Raw genomic sequence first — 21,069 nt, 5'->3', positions numbered from 1 at the left:
CTAGAGTCAGAGTCATCTTGGGAGGATAAGGACTTCATTGACAAACAATTTCTAGATTTTCAAGCTTGAGGACAAGCTTCATTTAAGGGGAAGGGATTGTCAGGAACTTCACAAATAAAAGAGGATGTCGTCTTGTTCACAAAGGAGTGCGTTTTGGCCCAGGAGGATTAGATGATGCGAAACTACGTCGTTGGATTTAAACTGACAGTTAGCCCTTTAATTGTAGTTAGTTACCCAAAAAAATAAAATCAAATTTGTACACAAGCTTCAGAACATAAAATCAAAGATGCCTTTTCATGACTAAATTAACCTGACATGAAAGAAACTTTCCTACCTCTTCTACAATCTTTTGAGCTTTCACGCATACTTTTTCTTCAATAAAAAGAGGAGATTTTGTACAATTAAGAGTCTAACTATCAGTTTAAATCCAACGATGTAGTTTTGCATAGAAAGGAGTTGAGTAATAATTCCAATTCAGAAAACATTTCTTTTCTCTCTCTTTTTTGTTATGCTCTCCCTTTTCTCTCTCTCTCTCTCTCTCTCTCTCTCTCTCTCTCTTTCTTCTTCTTGTCCTAGTTCCCGCCCTTCTCTTTCCTCTGAATTCTGACAACTATTCTAGTAATTAAATCTCAGAACCTGACATATTGCTTCTAAACTCTTTCTTCTTTGACTTTTTGCATTTTGTCCTTTCTTCCTTTGGTCTTTGGTTCCCAATGTATAACAACCCTTTGAGAACCATTCATTTCAGTTTTATCCAATGCTTTTGTTGCATTTTTTGTCGCTTCTTTGGCATTGTTTGGGTATCCTATGGGTTTTACTGTCCGTTCAATTTTTGTCCCAATTGTTGTACGCATTATAAGTTTTGCACAGATATTGGTCTGCAATTTTTTTGGGCTATTTGTGTAGGTTTACTCTTGCTATTTTTGCTTACCCTTTGTTGATTTTTTGGTTTCCATTTTATATTGATGAATATGATTGAAAAAGAGAGATGCCTTTTGTAATAAATATGATTGATTACAATTACTTCTGGTTGACTAATTTCCCTTTATCATGATTAATATTTCTACGTTCATGTCTCTAATATCACTGTTTTGAAAATCGGACCGGATCGGCCGGTTCGACTGGTTGAACCGCGAACCGGCCATGGCACCGGTCCGGTTCTATGCTTGGGTTGACTTTGCCAAAAAATCGGTTAAAACCGTGAAAACCGTTGAACCATATTGAACCGGTTTTCGAGTTCCCCCCCCCCCCCCCTCCTTTTTTTTAAATTTTTGCAAAATGCTTCTATCAAGATTCGAACTCAAGAGCTTTGCAATAAAAGACCAATGTAGTAACTATTGCACCATCACATCTTATTTGCAAACAAGCATCTATATTTCATTTTTTCATTTTTCTTACAAAATCTCATCCTCTCATGACTCTTTCTTTTTAATCTTCAACTTTCTCATTCTCTCTCATCTTTTCTTTTGTTACTCCCTTTTTAATCAAATTTCTTTAGTTTTAATTTATTGATGTTTTCTTCTATCTTTTAATTTTGTTTTTGTCCATTAAATTGAAAAAAGTTAAAAAAGAATTATTTTTCTTTAACCCAAATTATTTAATGCCACAATCACTCACTTTTATCTCATTTTTTGTTTTTTTATCAAGTTTGCATTTCTATTTTCGATTTTCTTGGTTTCTTTCGAACTCCAAACTTTCTTTTTTAATTTACAATCTTTAAATCTCAAAGACGTAAATTAAAATTTAAGTTCACAATGTCAAATTCTCATAGATGTGAATTTTGTATAATTTCAAAATATTGTGATATTTTTGGGTTGGATTTAAGATTTTTTTGGTAGATATAATTGAAATTGAGATGAAATTTATTTGTTTTAACTTATAATTTAAAAAATTTATTTATGAAAATCCAAATTATTCACAAATAGTGAACTTTTCATCATATAAAGTTTTAAATTAGTCCATTGCATGTCTTATTTTGTGCATATATATATTTATATAAATTATTTTTAAAAAAATTCATTGAACCAAGGTTGAACCGGTCCGACCGGTTGAACTCGACCCTTTCACCTCACCGGTTCAATTGACGGTTCAGGTTTTAAAACATTGAATATCACTACTTCTATCACAACAAAATCTTCTAGGATTTAGAAAATCTGTATTTTTTTTCTACATCATGCTCACATACAAGGACTTACAAAATCTTGTAACCCTTTCTTCAATATTTCATTAATAATTACTTGCTTTCTGTTTCCATTTTGCTTTTGTAAATTTATTTTTGAGCTTTATTTACAATTTTTTGCAATGCTTTTACATATCATTTTGTATATTTTCTTGCTGGGCTCTACATATCATCTTCCATTTATAATTATCATAAGATGTAAGAAGATATTCAATAGAAACAACAAATAAAAAAACTTTTAACCTTTTTATGGAATATAACATGAGAAAATCTATTATTTTGCATGGAATCAAAATTGAGAGCAGGAAAATGTTTTGCTTTTCTATTTGTATGTGCTTTGCATGCATATATACCTATCTACTTTTGTATAACAATGGGTTATAGAAATATTTGATATTTTTATTCTTCATATTTTTTTCCTTGCATACATTTATTGATGACGATGGTGTTTCTATTATTTTAAATACAAATTTCATTAGCACTTAAATTTTTCATAGACTAGCTCATTTTTTTTATTGATGATTGATTTTGGTAAATTTTACTATTATTTAACTCATTTCCACACTTCATACTTATTAGCCCAAAGCAAATGCCAAAAAAAAACTAAAATTAATTATATATAAATCATGGGTAACCTGAGCCAACAGTAGGGCATAATCAACTGGTTTAGATTCTATGGGCTCAAACAAAAACTCCGCAAGTTCCCGTGGAACTTGGGTTGTTTGCTAACCAAAAAGCCAGTCTCGTAACTGGGCAGCCCAAAATAGGTTATTATGAATTGTTTTTTCTACTAGAACATAAATAGACCTTGGACCTTTACATTAGTTCAAGACCCATGTAGTATGGGTCCAACTTGCAAACCCAGTATGGGTCCAACTTGCAAACCCACACATTAGTTCACTAATCATCATTTTGATCAAGAACAATTTAATTTATTTCAGTACAGACTAAATAAATATACATTAAAATAAGGTGAAATATAGTGGTTTTATAAATTCATCATTTAGGTTAACCATTGACTAATCAATCAGTTAATCACTACTTTTTTCTATATCCACTAAACGAATGGTTTTACCACTTGGAAACATAAAACTCTTTTCTCCAAGATTTTTTTCTGTCAAAAAGAAGGTTGTGACAAGACATATTTTGCAAGATATATTGCATTCTTAATATCCCTTTTCCAAAATTTTATGATTTTAATATAAAGCCTGATATATTTATTTTTTTTAAGTGTATACCAAGAGGAATAACAAAAAGATTTAAACATTAATTATGACAATCACTAACTTGTGTCCTTCTTAAAATCTTTTGCACTGTCAATGTAAAATCTAAACAGCACATACACACAAAGGTCCATTTCTGTTGGTTTGTTTCTTGTACACCAGTTATTGAAAAAGGGAAAATAACAAATGCATGTAATTATTTTAGCCCAAATATGAATGGAGCACGCCCAAGGACAGGATGGATATGGGCAGACTGTTGATTGTTGTGGTATGAGAAAATCTCCTCTTTCTACTGAAGAAGAAAGATTACGCGTGAAAGCTCAGAAGACTGTAGAAGAGGTAGGAAAGTTTCTTTCATGTCAGGTTAATTTAGTCATGAAAAGGCATCTTTGATTATGTTTTGAAGTTTGTGCGCAAATTTGGCTTTATGTTTTTTTTTCTGTAAATGTTCGTGTAATTTTTCTTTTTCTACCCGAAAAAAAGGTTATTTTTTGAAATAAGTTTTGTGCCATTTAATACCTTGGATAGACAATAAAAGACAACACTGCTATCAATATTGTTAAAAGGCAAAGTATACTCCAAAAGCAACATTATGTTCCCGGTTTATACATTCTTCAACTTTCTGAGATTCAAGAAACATAGTGAAATAACTAATTTCTATTTTTGATAAGTTACTATCACGAGCACATTTAAGCTATTTAATTTTAAATTTAAGTTTGTATTTGTGAAGTTATTAACGTGTAGCATTGAAGTGATGACTATGTCAGAAATTCGAAAAAAAAGGAGAAAGAAGAAAGATCAACGATGAAAATAAATAGAAACAAAGGCAAAAAAGAAAATAAAATAAAAAAAGGGTAAGATGGATAAATAATAAGTAGCTAGGGGTCTCTTTCATTTAAAATAAACTCTAAACATGTCTGATGTGATTTTCTTTCCTTTGAGAAGGTATTGAAAAAAGAAAACAGTAAAAGTATTGATGCATAAGGACATGTTTTTCTTTTATATTGTTTTAACAACACAAGTACAAAAGAAAATAAAAACCACGACAGTGCTATAAATATCTTTGTCATTTCAATTGCTTCGGCAACATAATTATCTTCATTACTATATGAAAAGTGCACAAACTTAAAGCTAGAAATTAAAGTGAAATGTCCTTACTTTTGGGGAGTTTTGCAATACCTTTTTAGGGGTTTCAATATAAGTAAACCATTTGGTTTGGCACTAGCAATAAACGTGTATAAAAGGAAGGGATAAAGTGGCAAAAACAATAATGTTAGGGACTATATTGCAAACTAGGAAATTAACAGTTATATATCGGTGAAAATGACATTATATTGGAAACATAATCAACCCTCATTTTGTTTTCTCACAGGTTGCCAAAGGCGGGTCATCATCTATAGACTTAGCGTATTAGATGATTTTTTAGTTCAATTATTGACTAATAATAAACTGGAAGAGAGATAATCTATAATTTAGTCCATGCCAAAAATGAGATGTTCATTCTAATCAAATTCATAAAGACCATAACAACCATTGGTGAATTGTCAAATTAAACCAATAACATGCTTATGCTAATTTAAAAAAAAGATTATTTTGAGAAGGGTTATTATCACCTTACCCCCTTAAACTATATTACTACTATTAGTTTACTCCCTAACGTTATCTTTTAATCACTTTACCCCATAAGTAATTCAACTCAACATGTTAAGAAATTTTGGACAAAAATACCCTTTTATTTTATAGTATTACTACATTATTATTATCACTTTATTCGTTTAGATCACAGTGATACAATCACTTTAGTTTCTAACATTATTTTCTAGACATTTTTCCTCATCATTAATCTAACTAATATGGTTAAAAAATTTTAAATATATTTACCCCTTTTTATATATAATTAAAAATAAAAAAATTGGAATGATTATTCTTCCTTTCTTTTCACTCTAAGAGATCGAAAAACATAAAAGTAAAAGGATTTTTTCAAATTTCTTTTTTTCATACTTGTTAATACTCGGAAAAGAAAAAGGCATGGGAAAGAAGGAGACAAAAAATTAGATTTTGCAAAGAAAGAAAATAAAGAAAAGTCTAATATTATCGTATTACTTTAAGGTTGTCGAGATTAGGATTGGAATTTGGTAGTAAATAGAAAAGTGAAATAATTTTAAAATAACAAAAGTATTCAATTCTTTCTTATTTATAATTTTTAAAAAAAGAATTGAGCTCTCTCTCTCCCTCTCCCCTCCCTCTCTCCATCTTTCTATTTTTTTCAATATTAATAAGATTGCCAAGAAGAAAGAAATTAATTTTTTGACTTTTTTTCTTAATATTAAAAAGGAGAAGAACCACTCTAAATTTTTATTATTTTTATTATGGAAAGAGGAGGCTATTTGCCTCTAAAGTTTTTTTAATTTGCTAAATTGGTTTAATGGTAAGATAAATTATCTAAAAAATAACTCTAGGGGGTAAATTGATAATGAGACTATAGTTTATGGAGGTAAAGTGATAATAAATTTAAGGGTTAAACATGTCTTTTCACTTTAATTAACAAACTCGGTTAAGTTTGATTGTCAGTTTTGGGGGTAAAGTGACTAAAAGATAACGTTAAGGAAGCAAATTGATAGTGACATCAAACGTTAAGGGGGTCAAGGGATAATAACTCTTTTGAGAAAAGTAGTTAACCCTTGTGATATTTCCAAGTTGCCTATGGTGAACTATAATTTATAGACTTAACGAATTCAATAATTCTATAGTTCAATCTTACAAATAATAAGCCCCGAGGAAAAGTACCCGACATATTGAGATTGGTAAAATTTGACATTTTGAAATTTGAAAATTTGAAACAAATTCAATTATGGAATCATCAACGTCCACTTGTTGACTACTACAAAATAAAATCAATTACAGTAATGAAATGAAACATTACTGTTTATTGCATAGGTTTTTTTTCCCTCCCTTCCCCAAACCTCCTACAACCCTCTATCCAAACCCCTCCCATAGCCACCACCAGCAGATAGTAGCACCGCCCCATCCCCCAAGATCAGAGTTAAATATGAAGTCTAATAAATACCAAAAAAACTTTAATTTCGAGAATCATGTTTTTTGTAATTAAGAATAGATCAGAGTATAGTAAAATATGATACAATGCAATTGGTAAAATTGAAAATTTGAGTTTTTGAAAATTTGAACAAATTGCATCTCTTGACTCATCAACATCATATTGATGTCCATTTCAAATTAAAATCAATTTCAATATTTTAAAATAAAAAGCTATTAATCGCACATGCAGTAAGTCAGAGAAAACAACAAAATCTAATGGGTAGATACAAAACGACTTGAAGTCAATGGTGATTGGGGAAATTTTTTTTTTTTAAAAAAAGCATCAGTAAAGCAAGTTGCATTTCTTGTAAAGGAGAAAATATGGTCATGCAGACAAAATTGAATATGAAGCTTATCCACGAAAAGCAAATGACAACTAACACCCGACCAATTAAAGAAAAAAGGGGTTAATTATACTATATACCTTGTAATTTGTTGATAGTCACATTTGATCTCTTATACTTTAGATATACGCATTTTACCCTAGTATCCTAGGGAGAAAGAGCAAAGTGCCACAAATCCCCACGATCTATTGTTTTAACTACATTGAAACCTTTTGGGGGTAGCAACTTACCGATTTGGACACAAGTGATCCTCAATTAGGGGGGAAACCCAAAATACTTGTAGTAGATGATATGTCCACCAAAGGAATGAAAACATTGTCTTTGGCTAGTAGATTATTTGAGATAATTTTTTTTAAAAAAAATTAAAGTATTTTTTTATGTGATATACGTGAAATAAAAAATAATTAAAAAAATATGTTAAATGGCGTATGCAAATAAAAAATAGTAAATAAGTCACTGTCCAACCTGTGCAGCACTAATCTTTTTTAAATCAGAATTGCCGATGATGGACCTTAATCTCTCTAGCCTTAGAGCGTTGACTCCGAGACTCAAATCATTTCACCAAGTCTTAGCCGCTTAGCAGTTTTCTGCAAAGGATTTTGGAATGGAATCCTCGGTGAGCAATCTGCTGCGCAACATTGGTTCAGCACAATAGTCCGGCAATTTACTTCAAGTCCAGGTGTGTGTGCAAGCTTTTTGAGATTCAGCTTAGCATTTTTTTCTTCTATCTTTCCAAATACTGTTGCTTGATTCTTTGATTCCGTAGCATAGGGTATAATTAGTACTTTAAAAGATCTCATATATTGTAGCTTCAACTCCTGCTGGGAGCTTTTAATTATCTTTAGCTGTGGAGTCAACTGCCTGTCTTCTTGGTCTACCTCAGATTGCTGGATTCGGGACTCTAATTGTAGTCACAAATCTAATCGTAGCATCGACTTAATCAGTAGTTGTTCAAATTTATCTTATAAAATAAAAAGAAAATACTAAATTTTGAAAGGAGCAGTTTAGATTGAGTCCTATTACTAGCAGCCAGATCTGTACTCAGTCCTATTTGCAGTTGAACCGCTGACTGTACTCAGTCCAGTTCATGTACATATACTTACCTTCTTATGGTGGAAATTGGTAAACCTCAAAGCCTTCAAATCCAGAAATTAAGGAGACGGTAAAGCGGAACAGCAATTGTTTCAATTTCTTTTTGTCAGTGTAGTGTTCTGATCGGGATGGATAAGGAGTGCAAATCGATCGTTTCCATCGAGGCAAATTTGCAATCTCTTTCTTCAATGGTAAACAAAAGTTTCTCCATCTAATCTATTGTTTTTTGGTTGAAAATTTGTTTGGTAATTAAAGCTGTAAGTGTTGAAAGACAAGTCAAACGAGTACGTAGGAGATTGTAGGGTATAAAGTGGGGATCGTAGAGAGGAAAAATCAAAATATATGGTGTGAAGGTATATAGATGTTGCCTTTCTTTTGTTGTAGGATTGATTTCTGTTTGATTCTACGAGAATCCCCAACGTAGAATAAGTAAGTCGAGACTTGTTGATGATGGCTTCTAATTCACTTCTTTTGCTCCTTGATTTATCTTAGACCAGCAATTATAGAGCAATGGTGAAAGTGTTCTTTATGGTGTCGTATCACCGATTCTGAAGTAGAAAAGCTTTGTAGCATACTTTGGGGGCTTCATTATCAGTTGTTTGATAAGAAATGAAATCGTACTTAGACGGGGACCTAGAAACAGAAAACTGGACAGAGGATCCGAAGCCGCGAGACTTAGACACAGCAAAAGTATTTCAGACTGGAAGATAAGTCGAATAGGGAAGCAAGGAGCCGGAAAGCAATCATAGGCTGGAATGGAGCATGGACTGGAAAGTGTCCCATTAATTTTTCTTTATTTTTTTAATTTTTTTTTCATAATCATCGAGGACTTCAAGTCTACAAAATAAAAGAAAAAAAAAATGAGGAGAAGTTAAGAGTCGAATTAGGGATTTGATGGTCACCTATCTAATATCTCTACTAAGTACTAACTAAATTGGGTTTTGGGAACGTTCCTTTCCTTTCATTGGTACTTAGTTCTAGAAACCAACATTGTTGATGTATAGTTTGATTAAGGAAAATAGAATGATCTTTGCAATACTCCAATCGACTCAAACCAAAATAAAATAAAATTCAGAGGAGTATATAAAGACATTAGAAATGAAATAAGGGAGTAGTTTTATTTCACAAAATCTATTGTCCAAAAGGGTCGATCTCATTTTTGTTTTTCATATGTATTCAAAGAAATTTTTACCCGGTCAAAATGCCTATTACATTGGTTAGGGGCTATGTTTTAAAACTTGGCTCGGGCAGTGATTTAGCAGAACTCAGGAGTCAGGGGTCGATGGATTCGATCGGTTAGTCTAAAGGTCAAATCGAATGATATAATAAATATGTCATAAAATATATATAAATAATATATACTCAATATAATATATAAAAATTTTCCTGTAATTGATAGTTTATAACTTTACATACATATTTGATGAGTTTAGATTTAACCCAAAAGGATTCCAGTTAAAAAAAAATAAAAGTTATAGGTAAAAAATGTAATTTAAAAAATGTAATAGGTTAATTTTGTACTTTACTAAAACAATATGGGGTCAAAATGAACTTATAAAAAAATTTGAGGGCATCTAAAGCTAATAATTGCTAAACCTAATGCTTCCTTTCGTCAGCAGCCGCCTCTTCCTTCTTCATTTCCTTTTCATTTTGTCTTTGTTTCTTCTCTCTGTTCCTTCTTCTCTCTCCACCATAAGGTCAGTAATTCTCTCCTTTTCTTTTATCCCACACAAACCAAACACATCAAACACATATTTTTTGTCAAAAAGTCAATTGACTTTTACTGACTAAACAAACCTAATCCCCAGAGCATAGTCCAAAAGCCGGCAACTCTTGGAGCAGCCTCAGGAGACTTATCTACCCAACAAACCCCAACCCCCTCCCCGATGTGGGACTATAACTCACTCAACCACCCTACTACTAAGAGTGTACTAACCCCCAAGTGAAATTGAGAAATGAGCTTCGTCTTTTGTCAAGAAGTCAATTGACTTTTACTGACTAAACAAACCTAATCCCCAGAGTATACTCCAAAAGCCGGCAACTCTTGGAGCACATCAAACACATATGAAAACTCTCTTTTTCTTCATTATTTTCCTTTTTCCCTCTTATCTGTTCTCTTTCCCTTCTTTTTTTTTCCCTCCATTTGATTTCAAATCTTTGCAAAGTTAGTTGCATGAAATGGGGTTTAGTGAATTTAGAGAATGAAAAATTTCTCCTAATTTGGATTTCTAGCTTTGTTCGACACTAATTCTTGGTGCTATTCAAATATCAAAGGAGTTGGAAAAAAGGGAAGAAGAAGAAGAAGAAGCAATGGTAGTGAGTCAAGCCCCTTTTTTCCTTTTTTTTTTTATTTAAAGTTTGGATGTTTTGAAGTTATACGACCTTTTTTAAGAAAAATTTCCTCAATTTAGCACAAAGGATGTCGCATGAGATTCTGACAAAAACACAATGCTTTCTTACTGACTTGATTCTACTTTGCTATTTGGTGGTGGTTGTTATTCAAAAAAAAAAAAACATTAGAATGGAAAATTTGGAAAAACCTGGTTTTAACCGATTTCCGGTCAAACTCGATCTTTGATCGGGTCTTTAATTAATGGTTTATTAAAGAGACACGAATCGAATGATTGATTGGTTTTCGGTTCGATCGATCGGACCGACCAGTCCAGCCTGATTTTAAAAACATAGGTTAGGGGCTAAGTGTAACTAAAGTGGATTCAAGAAGGTAATGTATAAGTAACTAATTCAAGAGCTTAAGATAAAAATAATGACTACAAAATATTTCTCTTCTAAACAAAAAAGGGAAAAGTGACATGAATGCTAGGGCAAACGTAAGTGTATGTGTTTGTGCTTGAAAAAATGTATTCGTTGGCAAAATCAATGTGCAATCTTGTATGTAAAATCTATATATGTGGAAGTAGATTTTCTAGCTAAAGTCATGTAAACTAATTGAAAAGAATTAATGGATTAAATTGTCATTTGATTATCAAGTTCGATGATTCAATACATTCTAAAATCCACATTTGAGTGTCAGCTTTTAAAACTCATTGACTAAAAAATCCTAATCTAAAATTTATTTAAAAGAATAAGACTCTGATTGTCACCTGAATTCCCTCCCCCCAATAGCTTAGTTAATAGGTAAATTTTCAAATTTCCACACAACAATGGATTTGTTAATACTTCAATGCTGTATTGTCCAACAAAAATAGATAAGAAATGTAGCTTTAATTAGGAATATCGACTTAAATAAGTACCCGGCAAAACAAAAATACAAACAATCTACAACATCGAAATATGTTCTGCATGTATATAAGAGCAATATACCCGTGCTTGGCGCGGTGTTTGGAATCATTGAAAAATTCCAGTCTAGGATTGCTCAAGATAAGTTTGCAGTTTGCAGGATGCCAGTTCCGCCGCCAGTTGGGCAAGCCGTTGCGGCTGGACACGATGATGCTAAAGGCTTCTTTCTGTACGCAAAGCACGCAAGAAGGCATGTCATAGATTTACCCCACAATTTTGAAATTCTAAATAATCGAGTGGTTAGTCTCTGTTCAAGTTGGAAGGTGCTCAATGACGATATAAATCGTCAATCGGTGACCAGACAGAAAAACGATAATTACGAAGCTTGTCTTAAAGAGAAAGATCGGATATTGAAACATTACCAAGAGAGAATCGTCAACCGATACAAAAAGCTAGTTGGACTTGAATCAGGTGCAAACAGAGAAGCTGGAAACCAAATCCCGGTTGGTGAATTGTCAGCCGCTTCCAAACGTTGGAACAACAGATTTTATATCCGAACATTCTACAGACTTGCAAGGCTCGATAAAAACGTTCGCAAGTTTATGACTGAAGTCACTGAACTCGAAAATAAGATTACACTTGAGCATGTTACTAGTCGGATAAATCCAGAAATTGTTGTAAGACAGAGTGCTAAAGAACTAACTCATGTGCCTTCACATCAAGCGGTCCTTGATAGCCTGGTGGTTTGTTTATGTGACGCAGACTGCAAGAGGATTATCATCCACGGAGAACCACAAGTTGGAAAAACAAATATTTTGAGAAACTTAAATAACCGGTTGGTTCAATGCCCTCCCGGCCTGGAATTGGACTGCGTCATTTGGGTGACCTTTCCAACTCGTCTGCCCGAGCCAGAGGACATCACCACTGACATACAAGACAAAATTCTTCAGCGTCTGGACTTAGCTGGGCAGAAAGGTGGAAGTGGAAAAAAAGAAGCAATATCTAGAGCACTACGTGAGAAATCATATTTGCTGCTTTTTGACGGGTTCTCTCCATCAATTGAGCTTGAGGACATTGGAATCTCTGAAGAACACGAGCACGGGAAAGTCATCATTGAAGCTAAAGACCCATATCTCCTGAAGAATTTTAAATGCCACAAAAAAATCGAATTAGAGAAGCTATCACCCCAAGATTCAAGGATATTGTTTGATAAGATCATTGCTGATGAAAAACTTTGTGAAGAAAATAGAGATCTAGGTGACATGATCGTTGAGGAGCTTGGTGGGCTTCCAGGAGTCATCACATCCATAGCACGATCGCTGAAATGCGAACAAGAAGATTGCTGGGAAGGTTTGAATCAAAGATTGAAAGCAGATGTTAATGTCATTGACCTTCCGGAATTAGGAGGAGTAAAACTGGCTTTTCATATAGCCTATGATAACTTGAAAGAGAATGATCGAAAGTGCGTACTTTATGCAGCATTGTTTCCGAAAGTGTTCCCAATTCCCATAGATATTTTGGTCGAATGTTGGAAAGCTGAAGGATTTCTATGGTGTCCTGGTTCTTCATTTGCTGCTGCACGCAGCGAAGGACGCACTGTACTCAACGAGCTGACAATGCATCATCTCTTGCAGAAATGCTCTAAACGGCATGTCAAGATGCCAATAAACTGCAGGAGAGTTGCACTTGAAACACCTTTCCCTGGGGAGGAACGTGAAACATCATTTGTCAAGTCAGGAGTCCCGGGACACCTAGAAGAGGCCGAATGGAAGAAGGCTAGAAGGGTTTCTTTGATGCAAAGTAAATCAGTAAAGTTACCTGTCAACCCAGAATCTAAGCGCATGTCAACGCTATTTCTGCTACTCAATCCAGAATTGGAAATCATTCAGGAATCATTCTTCAGATATATGAAGACACTTCGAGTTTTGGCACTGAATAGCTTGGGAATGAAATTGTTGTCCACCTGTCTCTCTTCCCTGACAGCGCTTCAGAGTTTATACCTCAACAATTGTGGTAAATTACAACAGCTCCCACCTGGAATACAGAAACTCAGGAAGCTCGAAGTTCTTGATATTCGAGGCACTTTAATCCGCTGTTTACCAGAAGAAATTAGCAGTTTGGTTAATCTGATCTGCTTGAGGTTTTCATTGGGCCCTGGAGCGTGCAATCCCAGTCCGGACCGAGATTCTCTTGAAAGGCAAACATCGGAGACATTTTCCACAGCTAAACACCTTAACAAGCTCGAGGAGTTGACTATTGTCTTAGAAATCAACAACGGAAGCATTGACTACTTTGTTAATCGAATAAAAGCAGGGTTCTCTAATTTTGAAAATGTAACTCAATTTGAGAATGTAAATAATCGGATTGAGTTACTTCTTCAGAGGCAATATCAACCACCGCGGGGAGGGGAAGTAAACTTTTCGAATTCAACTGTTCCTGTAACTCATGGTCATGATGCAATGACAGGAATCGAGTGGCCGCGACCAGACAACGAGGTAACGTTCCCTACCTGCTCAGTTGCTCCTTTTCAAAAACCAAAAGGGAAGGCAAATTACTTGTCTGACTATGATTCTTTTTCTGATTTTTTAAATTGGTTTCATATTTGAAAACCTGCTTATATATTACCCCCTCCCTAAATATTCTTTAAAAACTTAATTCCTTTCAAAGATGAGTTTTTACTTAGTGTTTAATTCCATCTTATAGTACAATGTTAAATTAACTAAATTATTTCTTATTTCCCAAAACAAAAATGACTATAAATTGTTTCTTCAATTTTGATATGGTTTATTGAAAAAGGTTTATGTCCTTCCATGTTGAAAATGCCTCCTTAAATTCTGTATAGGGTAAATCACAACAGTCTCCCCTCTAGTTTGTTAAAAAAAAAAAAATGAAGACCTCCCTTGAAGATTTAAAAATAATAAAAAACCTCCATCCTGGTTTGTAATTTGTAGTTAGACAAATTTACCAACCTTCCCTAGTGTAAATTTATCAATGGAAGCTAACAACATTTGATAATTTCCCAATAAAAGTCCTACATTGAGGTTGTCTAACGTTTCATCAATGGGAGTTAACAACATCTGACCTACCTTCGACTACATGTTTTACCTTTGCATGTTTTGTCCTTTTCTTTTTTTTCTTTTTTTTTCTCAAAGATAGACTTGTAGTGTACAGATTTGGCTCCATTAAAGTTGTCTTATTTCCCAGTAAAAGTCTTACATTGACATCATTTTGAAAAATGGGGGTTTAAGTTACTAAAATGACAAAATTGAACACTACCCTAATGATAATGGATCAAAACAGTCATTTTTATGGTATACATGCCATGCATATAACTAATGCCGTAAGAAGTTTTCATATTCTCATTAGAGCTTCAAGATTTTAATTTTTAAAATAAGGGACTAAAATAGTGGTGATTATAGATAAGGGATTAAATTGGTTAAAACCTAAAACACTAGCATTTAATGTTTAAGTATTTATCGGATTACCAATGTATTTTGTCTTAAATTACCCATTATTCTAAGCTCATGCATATACTTGAAGATTTATGGATGAGCAAGTACTATGTTAAACTTACCCAAGGCCACCTCCTTCTAATATTATTTATTTTAGAAAAGTGGGGTTAGGTCTTTTTACAATCTAAAGAAAACAATTACTTTAATTAGTAAGAGAAAACTTTTGTATTATTTCATTTACCTTTTGAATTATATTTTAGCCTTGAGAACTATTTTGGTCAACTCTGTCCCGTGTTTGGCCATGCTTTTTCCAGATATAATCAACTATGACTTCAGTCGGATTCTAGAATGCATTACAAGTGCATAAGAAGCATGGATGTTTTGGGAAACACGAAAAAAGAAAAAACGGAAAGATGACAAAGGAAAAAAACTAAGGAATGCAAAAGGAAAGTAATAAATTTGTTCACATGCACTTGCTAATGATAATGATAGAAAGAACACAAGGAAAGGAGGTCTTTGTTATTATGAAACTTAAGGGGTGCTATCTAACGTTTCTTAAAACTAAAGCGAGGCTATTATTATTTACCATTTTGTTTACCTACCAGAATAGAGTCCACATGATCTTTTTTTTTCATATAAATTAATCAAAAAAATCATATATTAAATGACTTATGACTTAAATAATAGAAACAAATTAAGATATGACCCATTTTATTGATTTTAGAAATTCTTATAATTGTGTCTATTGCTTAAAAATGTGGTTGATTTATAATCGTTTTTTATAGGTGGACTCATTAATCGCCTTTTCTAATGCTCATGTTATTCAAACTAATGGTTTCCCCCGTTTTTTGGGTAGGTATAAGAGATTCACTTTAGGCATGGATATAGGAACATTGTTTTGCACCCTAATATTACTTTTGTATAATTTTACGATAATTTTTATTTCGTCAATTTAATCCTTAATCTTTTACTATCGACCCAAATTTATTCTTTGAATTTTCACAAATCAAGTAGGCACGTTTAGCAAAGTCATGGCTGTTATCCTATTCTTGACTTTCATACATTTACCACATTCACCAAGCATTATTAAAAAACAAAGACATCATGGTATGAAACAAAAGAATATTCCAGTGCACCTAAGTTACAAGACAAATACAATGGTAACAAATTAGAGTAAAACGAACAGTGTATATATTATCATTGTTGAATTCATGACATGTATGTAAAGTTGAATTTCAAATTCAAATTTTATATAGTATTATTCATCCAAAACTAACAGTTTATAGGAAAGATTAATTCAATAAACTACAAGCTATCAATTATATTTGGCTTTTTTTAAAAAAAAACAGAATCTACATGGCATAATAAACAAACTCTTAATTTAGTGATGACAAACTATCAGCAACAAATTTATGAATTTTGTTTCAAATACGTGTTGAAACGATTGCTGTTTGACCTTAAATTGACATAAAATATTTAGAGTAGAAACTGGAAAATATTGGATTAACATCAGATATTTGTTTAAGAGAAACTGAAATTTTGATAAAACTTTAGAATAATTTGACGTCTAACTGGAATCTTGCATAAAAGTTAGGAACCTTCACATTAATTTTACTTGGCCTAAAGTCTTTATTTTCCATTAGTTGTAAAAGGCTAAAAATCGTATCTTATTCCGTGACCTGTAACTGTGAGGATGATAAAGCTGGCTATTGTTGTCTGCCCCATCCGAACACTGAGCATAAATTACCAGAGCAATTATGTCTTTAAGTTTCAAAATGCCCTTCAAAAGTCTAATATATTGACTTTTTTTTTCGTGGTCGAAACGGTAGTTGTATTAGTAAAGCCAAAATATACAATATATGGACAATGGTCCAATGAGCAATGGACAAAGGTCCAAAAAACTATACAGAAGTGCCTGATGTATGCACAGAAGCAGGAATAACCCATTCTTCATCCTGATGTATGCTTAGAGCATAATTGCTAAGAGATGTAATAATATCATTTTTATCTGCGTACAAAACACACAAAAGCACTGTGAAAATAGTAATCCGAGGGACTTGATGTCTTCACTTCTATTCGTGTGCTTCTTCACCCTTGCTCAGCTGTTTTAATGATTACTAGCTTCACTGCCTCTGCATGATCTTGCACCAGCTTCCCTTGCTTCCTTTCCTTCATTGTCTAGCCTGTTTTGACTTGGCCTGATTGATCCCTTGCAATGATTCCCATTCCAGATATTTGACAGTTCTCTAGCTGCTGTACATGAAGTTTAATACTACACACCTGTGATCCACTTAGTGATTTAGATTTGTTCTCTTTTGTGTTGCTGTTTCCTGAGTGCTCCTCTTTTCTTTCCTTCCTTTGATTGCATCATCAAACTCCATCCATTACGTACATGTTTTCCCAATGATTTTCTGGGGCTCCTTGTTTTTGTGATTCAATTCTATGTCATTTCTGGCTTTCCAGATTGCCAGAGAACATTAATTGTGAGGGGAAGTGATCTAATATACTGACTAATTAATTGAAAATATCAAATATTTGTAAATACTAATCAATCAGTTAGATACCAAACAATCATGTGGGTCCCCTTGTGCTTCTAAGCATCCTACATTTGTATGATCAGCATTAATGGAAGAAGCAGAACACTGAGAGATGAAATTGTGTATCTCAATGTTCTTTATGATTTTGACGTCCACATTGTTTGAAGAAGTCGACCCTGTGCAACGTCATCCTTTATAAAATAATTGTAAGAAGAGAAACCTAATCATATTATGTTTTCTATCGATTGAAGGTGTATAGCAATTTGCAACCTTCAGCTTGGACTTTGCTAATTTGACTGTCGTAGCTGAAGAGATCCATGGAATCAATGCTTATGCAAATTTCCATAAATTAATAATAACATCAATTTTTTGTGGGTTTTTAGCTTGTATGAGAATTTTCTGAACTTTTACTGTGAAGTACGTGACTGTAGCACAATTGACAAACGCATATCGACTAAAGAAACCAAAACAGTTGAATATACAATCTTAACAATTCTACGAGTTGACTCCATATCCACTTAGTGCAAGAACAAAAACATACCCATTCATTTTGTACTTGAATTTAAATGTGCATAATTCTTTTGATCTTAAGAATTATTCAATCTTCTTATTAGTGGAGATAACATCATTATACAATGGCATTGGAATGAGGGAGAAATTTTGGTTTGAAGACAAGGACGAGAGATAGAGAAATAGAGAGGTGGGGGTGAGTAACAGGATGAATTATCTAGAATGAGCAAGAAAGAAGGGGAGTGTTCCCCCCTTTCCCCAAAAAAAAAATGGAGAGTATCAGGATGGAGAGTTGGAGTGTTATAAAGAAAAGGAAAATAGAGAAGAATGAAGGACGAGGAGGAGAGAGACAACTGGAATGGAAAGAGGGAGTAGCGTTCAGAGAAGCAAGAGAACTGAGGTCATTGGACCTGGAATCAAGGAGGATAGTAAAAAAATTAAGTTTGCTAGCATAGGTATTCACTTGGTATAACCTGCTACAATATTTCTGTTCAAGTTAGTCCTTGATGCTGCTATTTACTTGCAAAAGATGAAAATTCATGTCAGGACATATGTCATATCATTAGCATAATTTTATGTCACTGTTGGAAACCGAAAATCATCCATTGGCAATATCTTTCCTTTGCCTAACGCTCTGTATCCACCCCCCATTCTCCCCCTCTGTTTGAGACGGTTCAGCTAGAGGCTGGTCCAATATGTCATTTGTTTTACAACACATATGTAATGATTAGAATGTTGATGCTCAGGCACTTCCATATTTTCAGGCCCGGTATAGAGGTGGGGTATCTGGTGCAAATTATCTGGCAAGCGTGAAGGATAAAGGGAAGGGAACTGAAACTCTAAAGGATAAAAGTGCTATTCTGCAGACTGGGGAGCCTTTAGAAGCAAATGCAAATAATTTTGAAGAAAACGTTGCCTTGTAATTTTCCTATAACCTTCTACCCCTCATAAGCTTATAATTAGGTTTTTGCTAGGTAAGTGATTGTCACATTTGCATTCCAGGGAGGTGCCGTTGACGGACCAATTTTCTAACCTGGAGCAAGTACTTCAAGAACCGCCGGTGAAGCAGAGCATGCCATTGAATAACTGGTCTCCTCCACTCGATGAGAGAGTGCAAGCTCCATTTCAGAACTATGGCTCTGCCTCTGTGAGGTTAAAATGATTTTGTTATTGTCTGTGGGGAAAACTAGTATAAGGGATGGGCTTGGATAGTTTTTTTTCCCGAAAGGAATGGGCTTGGATTGTTGGATCCCTAATTAATGTGCGTGACTATTTCTCATGAGAGAGAATAATTCGTACGGACTCCCGTGCAAAATTTACTACTATTTCTAGTCGACTGGTGTGTAGTATTTTGTGAAACTATATAACTGGCTTGTGTAATAAATGCTAGCATATATTACTCGTATTTTCTTTATCATCTCTCCTATTATCTTGTTATCTTTTGTAATTGCTATACGATTAGGATAGAATTAATTTTTGTATTCCTACATGATAAAGATAGAATTAGAGTGTGCTTGATAAAATTAAAGTTTGAAAACTAAAATCTGAAATTTGAAATCTAAAGTATGAATCCGTTAAGTTATTGAATTATTAAATATTAAATCTAATACAATTAACTGTATATCACATTCAGTGATAATTATTAACTTATCACTTAATTTTAGAAGCAAGTTTTATCTAGAAAATTTAATACTACTTAATTAATTCAAATATTTAATTTTTAGTTATTAAACGCATCTGAACATGTTAAAATTTGAATATATTAAGTTTAAGTGTCGAATTTGGTTATCAAACGTGGTCTAGTTATGTGATAACAATAGAATTAGTGTGGTATTCCAGTACATTAGATTAGAAGTTTGTAATTTATCTTTGTTTATATTCTCGACTGTACATGGCATTATGTAAACTTTTTGACATGGTATCAGAGTAATGATCTTGCTTGCTCTTTTTTCCATATTTGAATTTGTTATTATTTCCTCATGTTTTAATCTTTTGTTATTCCTTCTTGTCGAGTTCTTGAAACAATGGCGGAGCAAATTAAACCACGGAATCCAAGAAATTCCTTGACTGGTGATGTGTTCTGTGATCCAAGTTCAAATGATATAACAAATTCTTTGGTTTCCACTACTTCAATTAGCAATTAAACAGCCGTAAACTATGAGCAGCTCCTATCATTTTTGAACCGTGAAAAAGTCTCTGGCCCGGTTAATTTTGCTAGTAATACAACTCATTTTTGACTCCAAATTCCTCTCTTGCTTCACTTGGTCACTAGACACAAGTGCTACTCATCATTTTCTAGGATATAAAATCTTCTTGTTTGATCTAGTGAAGTCCAAAACACCTAATAATATATTCTTACCCGAAGGCACTATGAAACAACTTCAAGAACATGATAGTCATCATTTAAATTCTCTGATTACTTTGCATAATATTCTACATGTTTCAGGTTTTCATTGTAATCTTATTTCTATTAGTCATCTCATCAAAGAACATAATTGTGTGGTTATATTTTTTTTCCAATTTTTTATGTTGTTCAGGACCTATGCTCAAGGAAACTGATTAGGGTAGGTAAGGAATGGAATGGTCTTCACTACTTCATCACAAACTATGCCGAGTCTTGTCATGTCAAAACTAATGTAGTTTCAGGATCCAATTTTCTATGGCATCAAAGGGTATGACACTCTTTACACAATCGGTTGGTGTCTATACCTAATTTTTCTCATATTCGTTTTGAATAAAGTTGGCCAAGAATGTACTGTGTGCCCTTTGGCAAAGACTTCTGGGCAAGTTTTTATCCAAGTATTAATAAATCTGTGACTCCTCTTCATTTAGTTCATATTGATATATAGGGGGACTTATCAAACACCTTCAAATTTTGGGACTCATTTTTTTTAAACTCTTGTGGATGATTGTACTAGAATAGTTTGGATGATTGTGACAATCAAGTTGCACTTCATATTGCTGACAATCCTATTTTCCATGAGCGTGTCAACACATATTGAGATGGATCGTCACTTTGTTCGTGGGTGGATTCAGTCCAACGAGTTTTGCACCCATTTTATCCGTTTAGAGGATCAACCTACAAACTTGTTCACAAAGCACTTGTTTTGATCTTTCTCATCGATTATTGTGCAAGCTTGGTGTGTCGTTCCCCCACACTCCAGCTTGCGGAAGGCCGTTAGCATATATCACTCTTATTTTCTTTATCATCTCTCATGTTATACGATTGGGATAGAATTAATTTTGTATTTTTATACGATAAAGATAGAATTAGTTATATGACAACAATAGAATTAGCGTAGTATTCTAGTACATTAGGTTAGAAGTTTGTAATTTATCTTTGTATATATTCTTAGTTGCACATGACACTTATGTACAGATTAATAAAATTGTCACTTT

General features: G+C 33.4%; 1 protein-coding gene across 1 annotated transcript; it reads left to right on the top strand.

Moving 5' to 3' along the window:
• The first annotated feature begins 3,618 nt into the window (after nucleotides 1-3,618).
• LOC113766791 (disease resistance protein At4g27190-like) lies at nucleotides 3,619-19,075 on the top strand. Its single transcript, XM_027310942.1, has 4 exons — nucleotides 3,619-3,741; nucleotides 11,141-13,666; nucleotides 18,435-18,589; nucleotides 18,673-19,075. Exons 1-4 carry the CDS (start codon nucleotides 3,619-3,621, stop codon nucleotides 18,830-18,832), a joined length of 2,964 nt encoding a protein of 987 aa, XP_027166743.1. The 3' UTR covers nucleotides 18,833-19,075.
• Nucleotides 19,076-21,069: the final 1,994 nt, after the last annotated feature.

Source organism: Coffea eugenioides, chromosome 3, assembly GCF_003713205.1.
Source record: "Coffea eugenioides isolate CCC68of chromosome 3, Ceug_1.0, whole genome shotgun sequence".
In the NCBI taxonomy this organism is placed as follows: Eukaryota; Viridiplantae; Streptophyta; class Magnoliopsida; order Gentianales; family Rubiaceae; genus Coffea; species Coffea eugenioides.
This window is presented reverse-complemented; position numbering and strand designations above follow the sequence as displayed.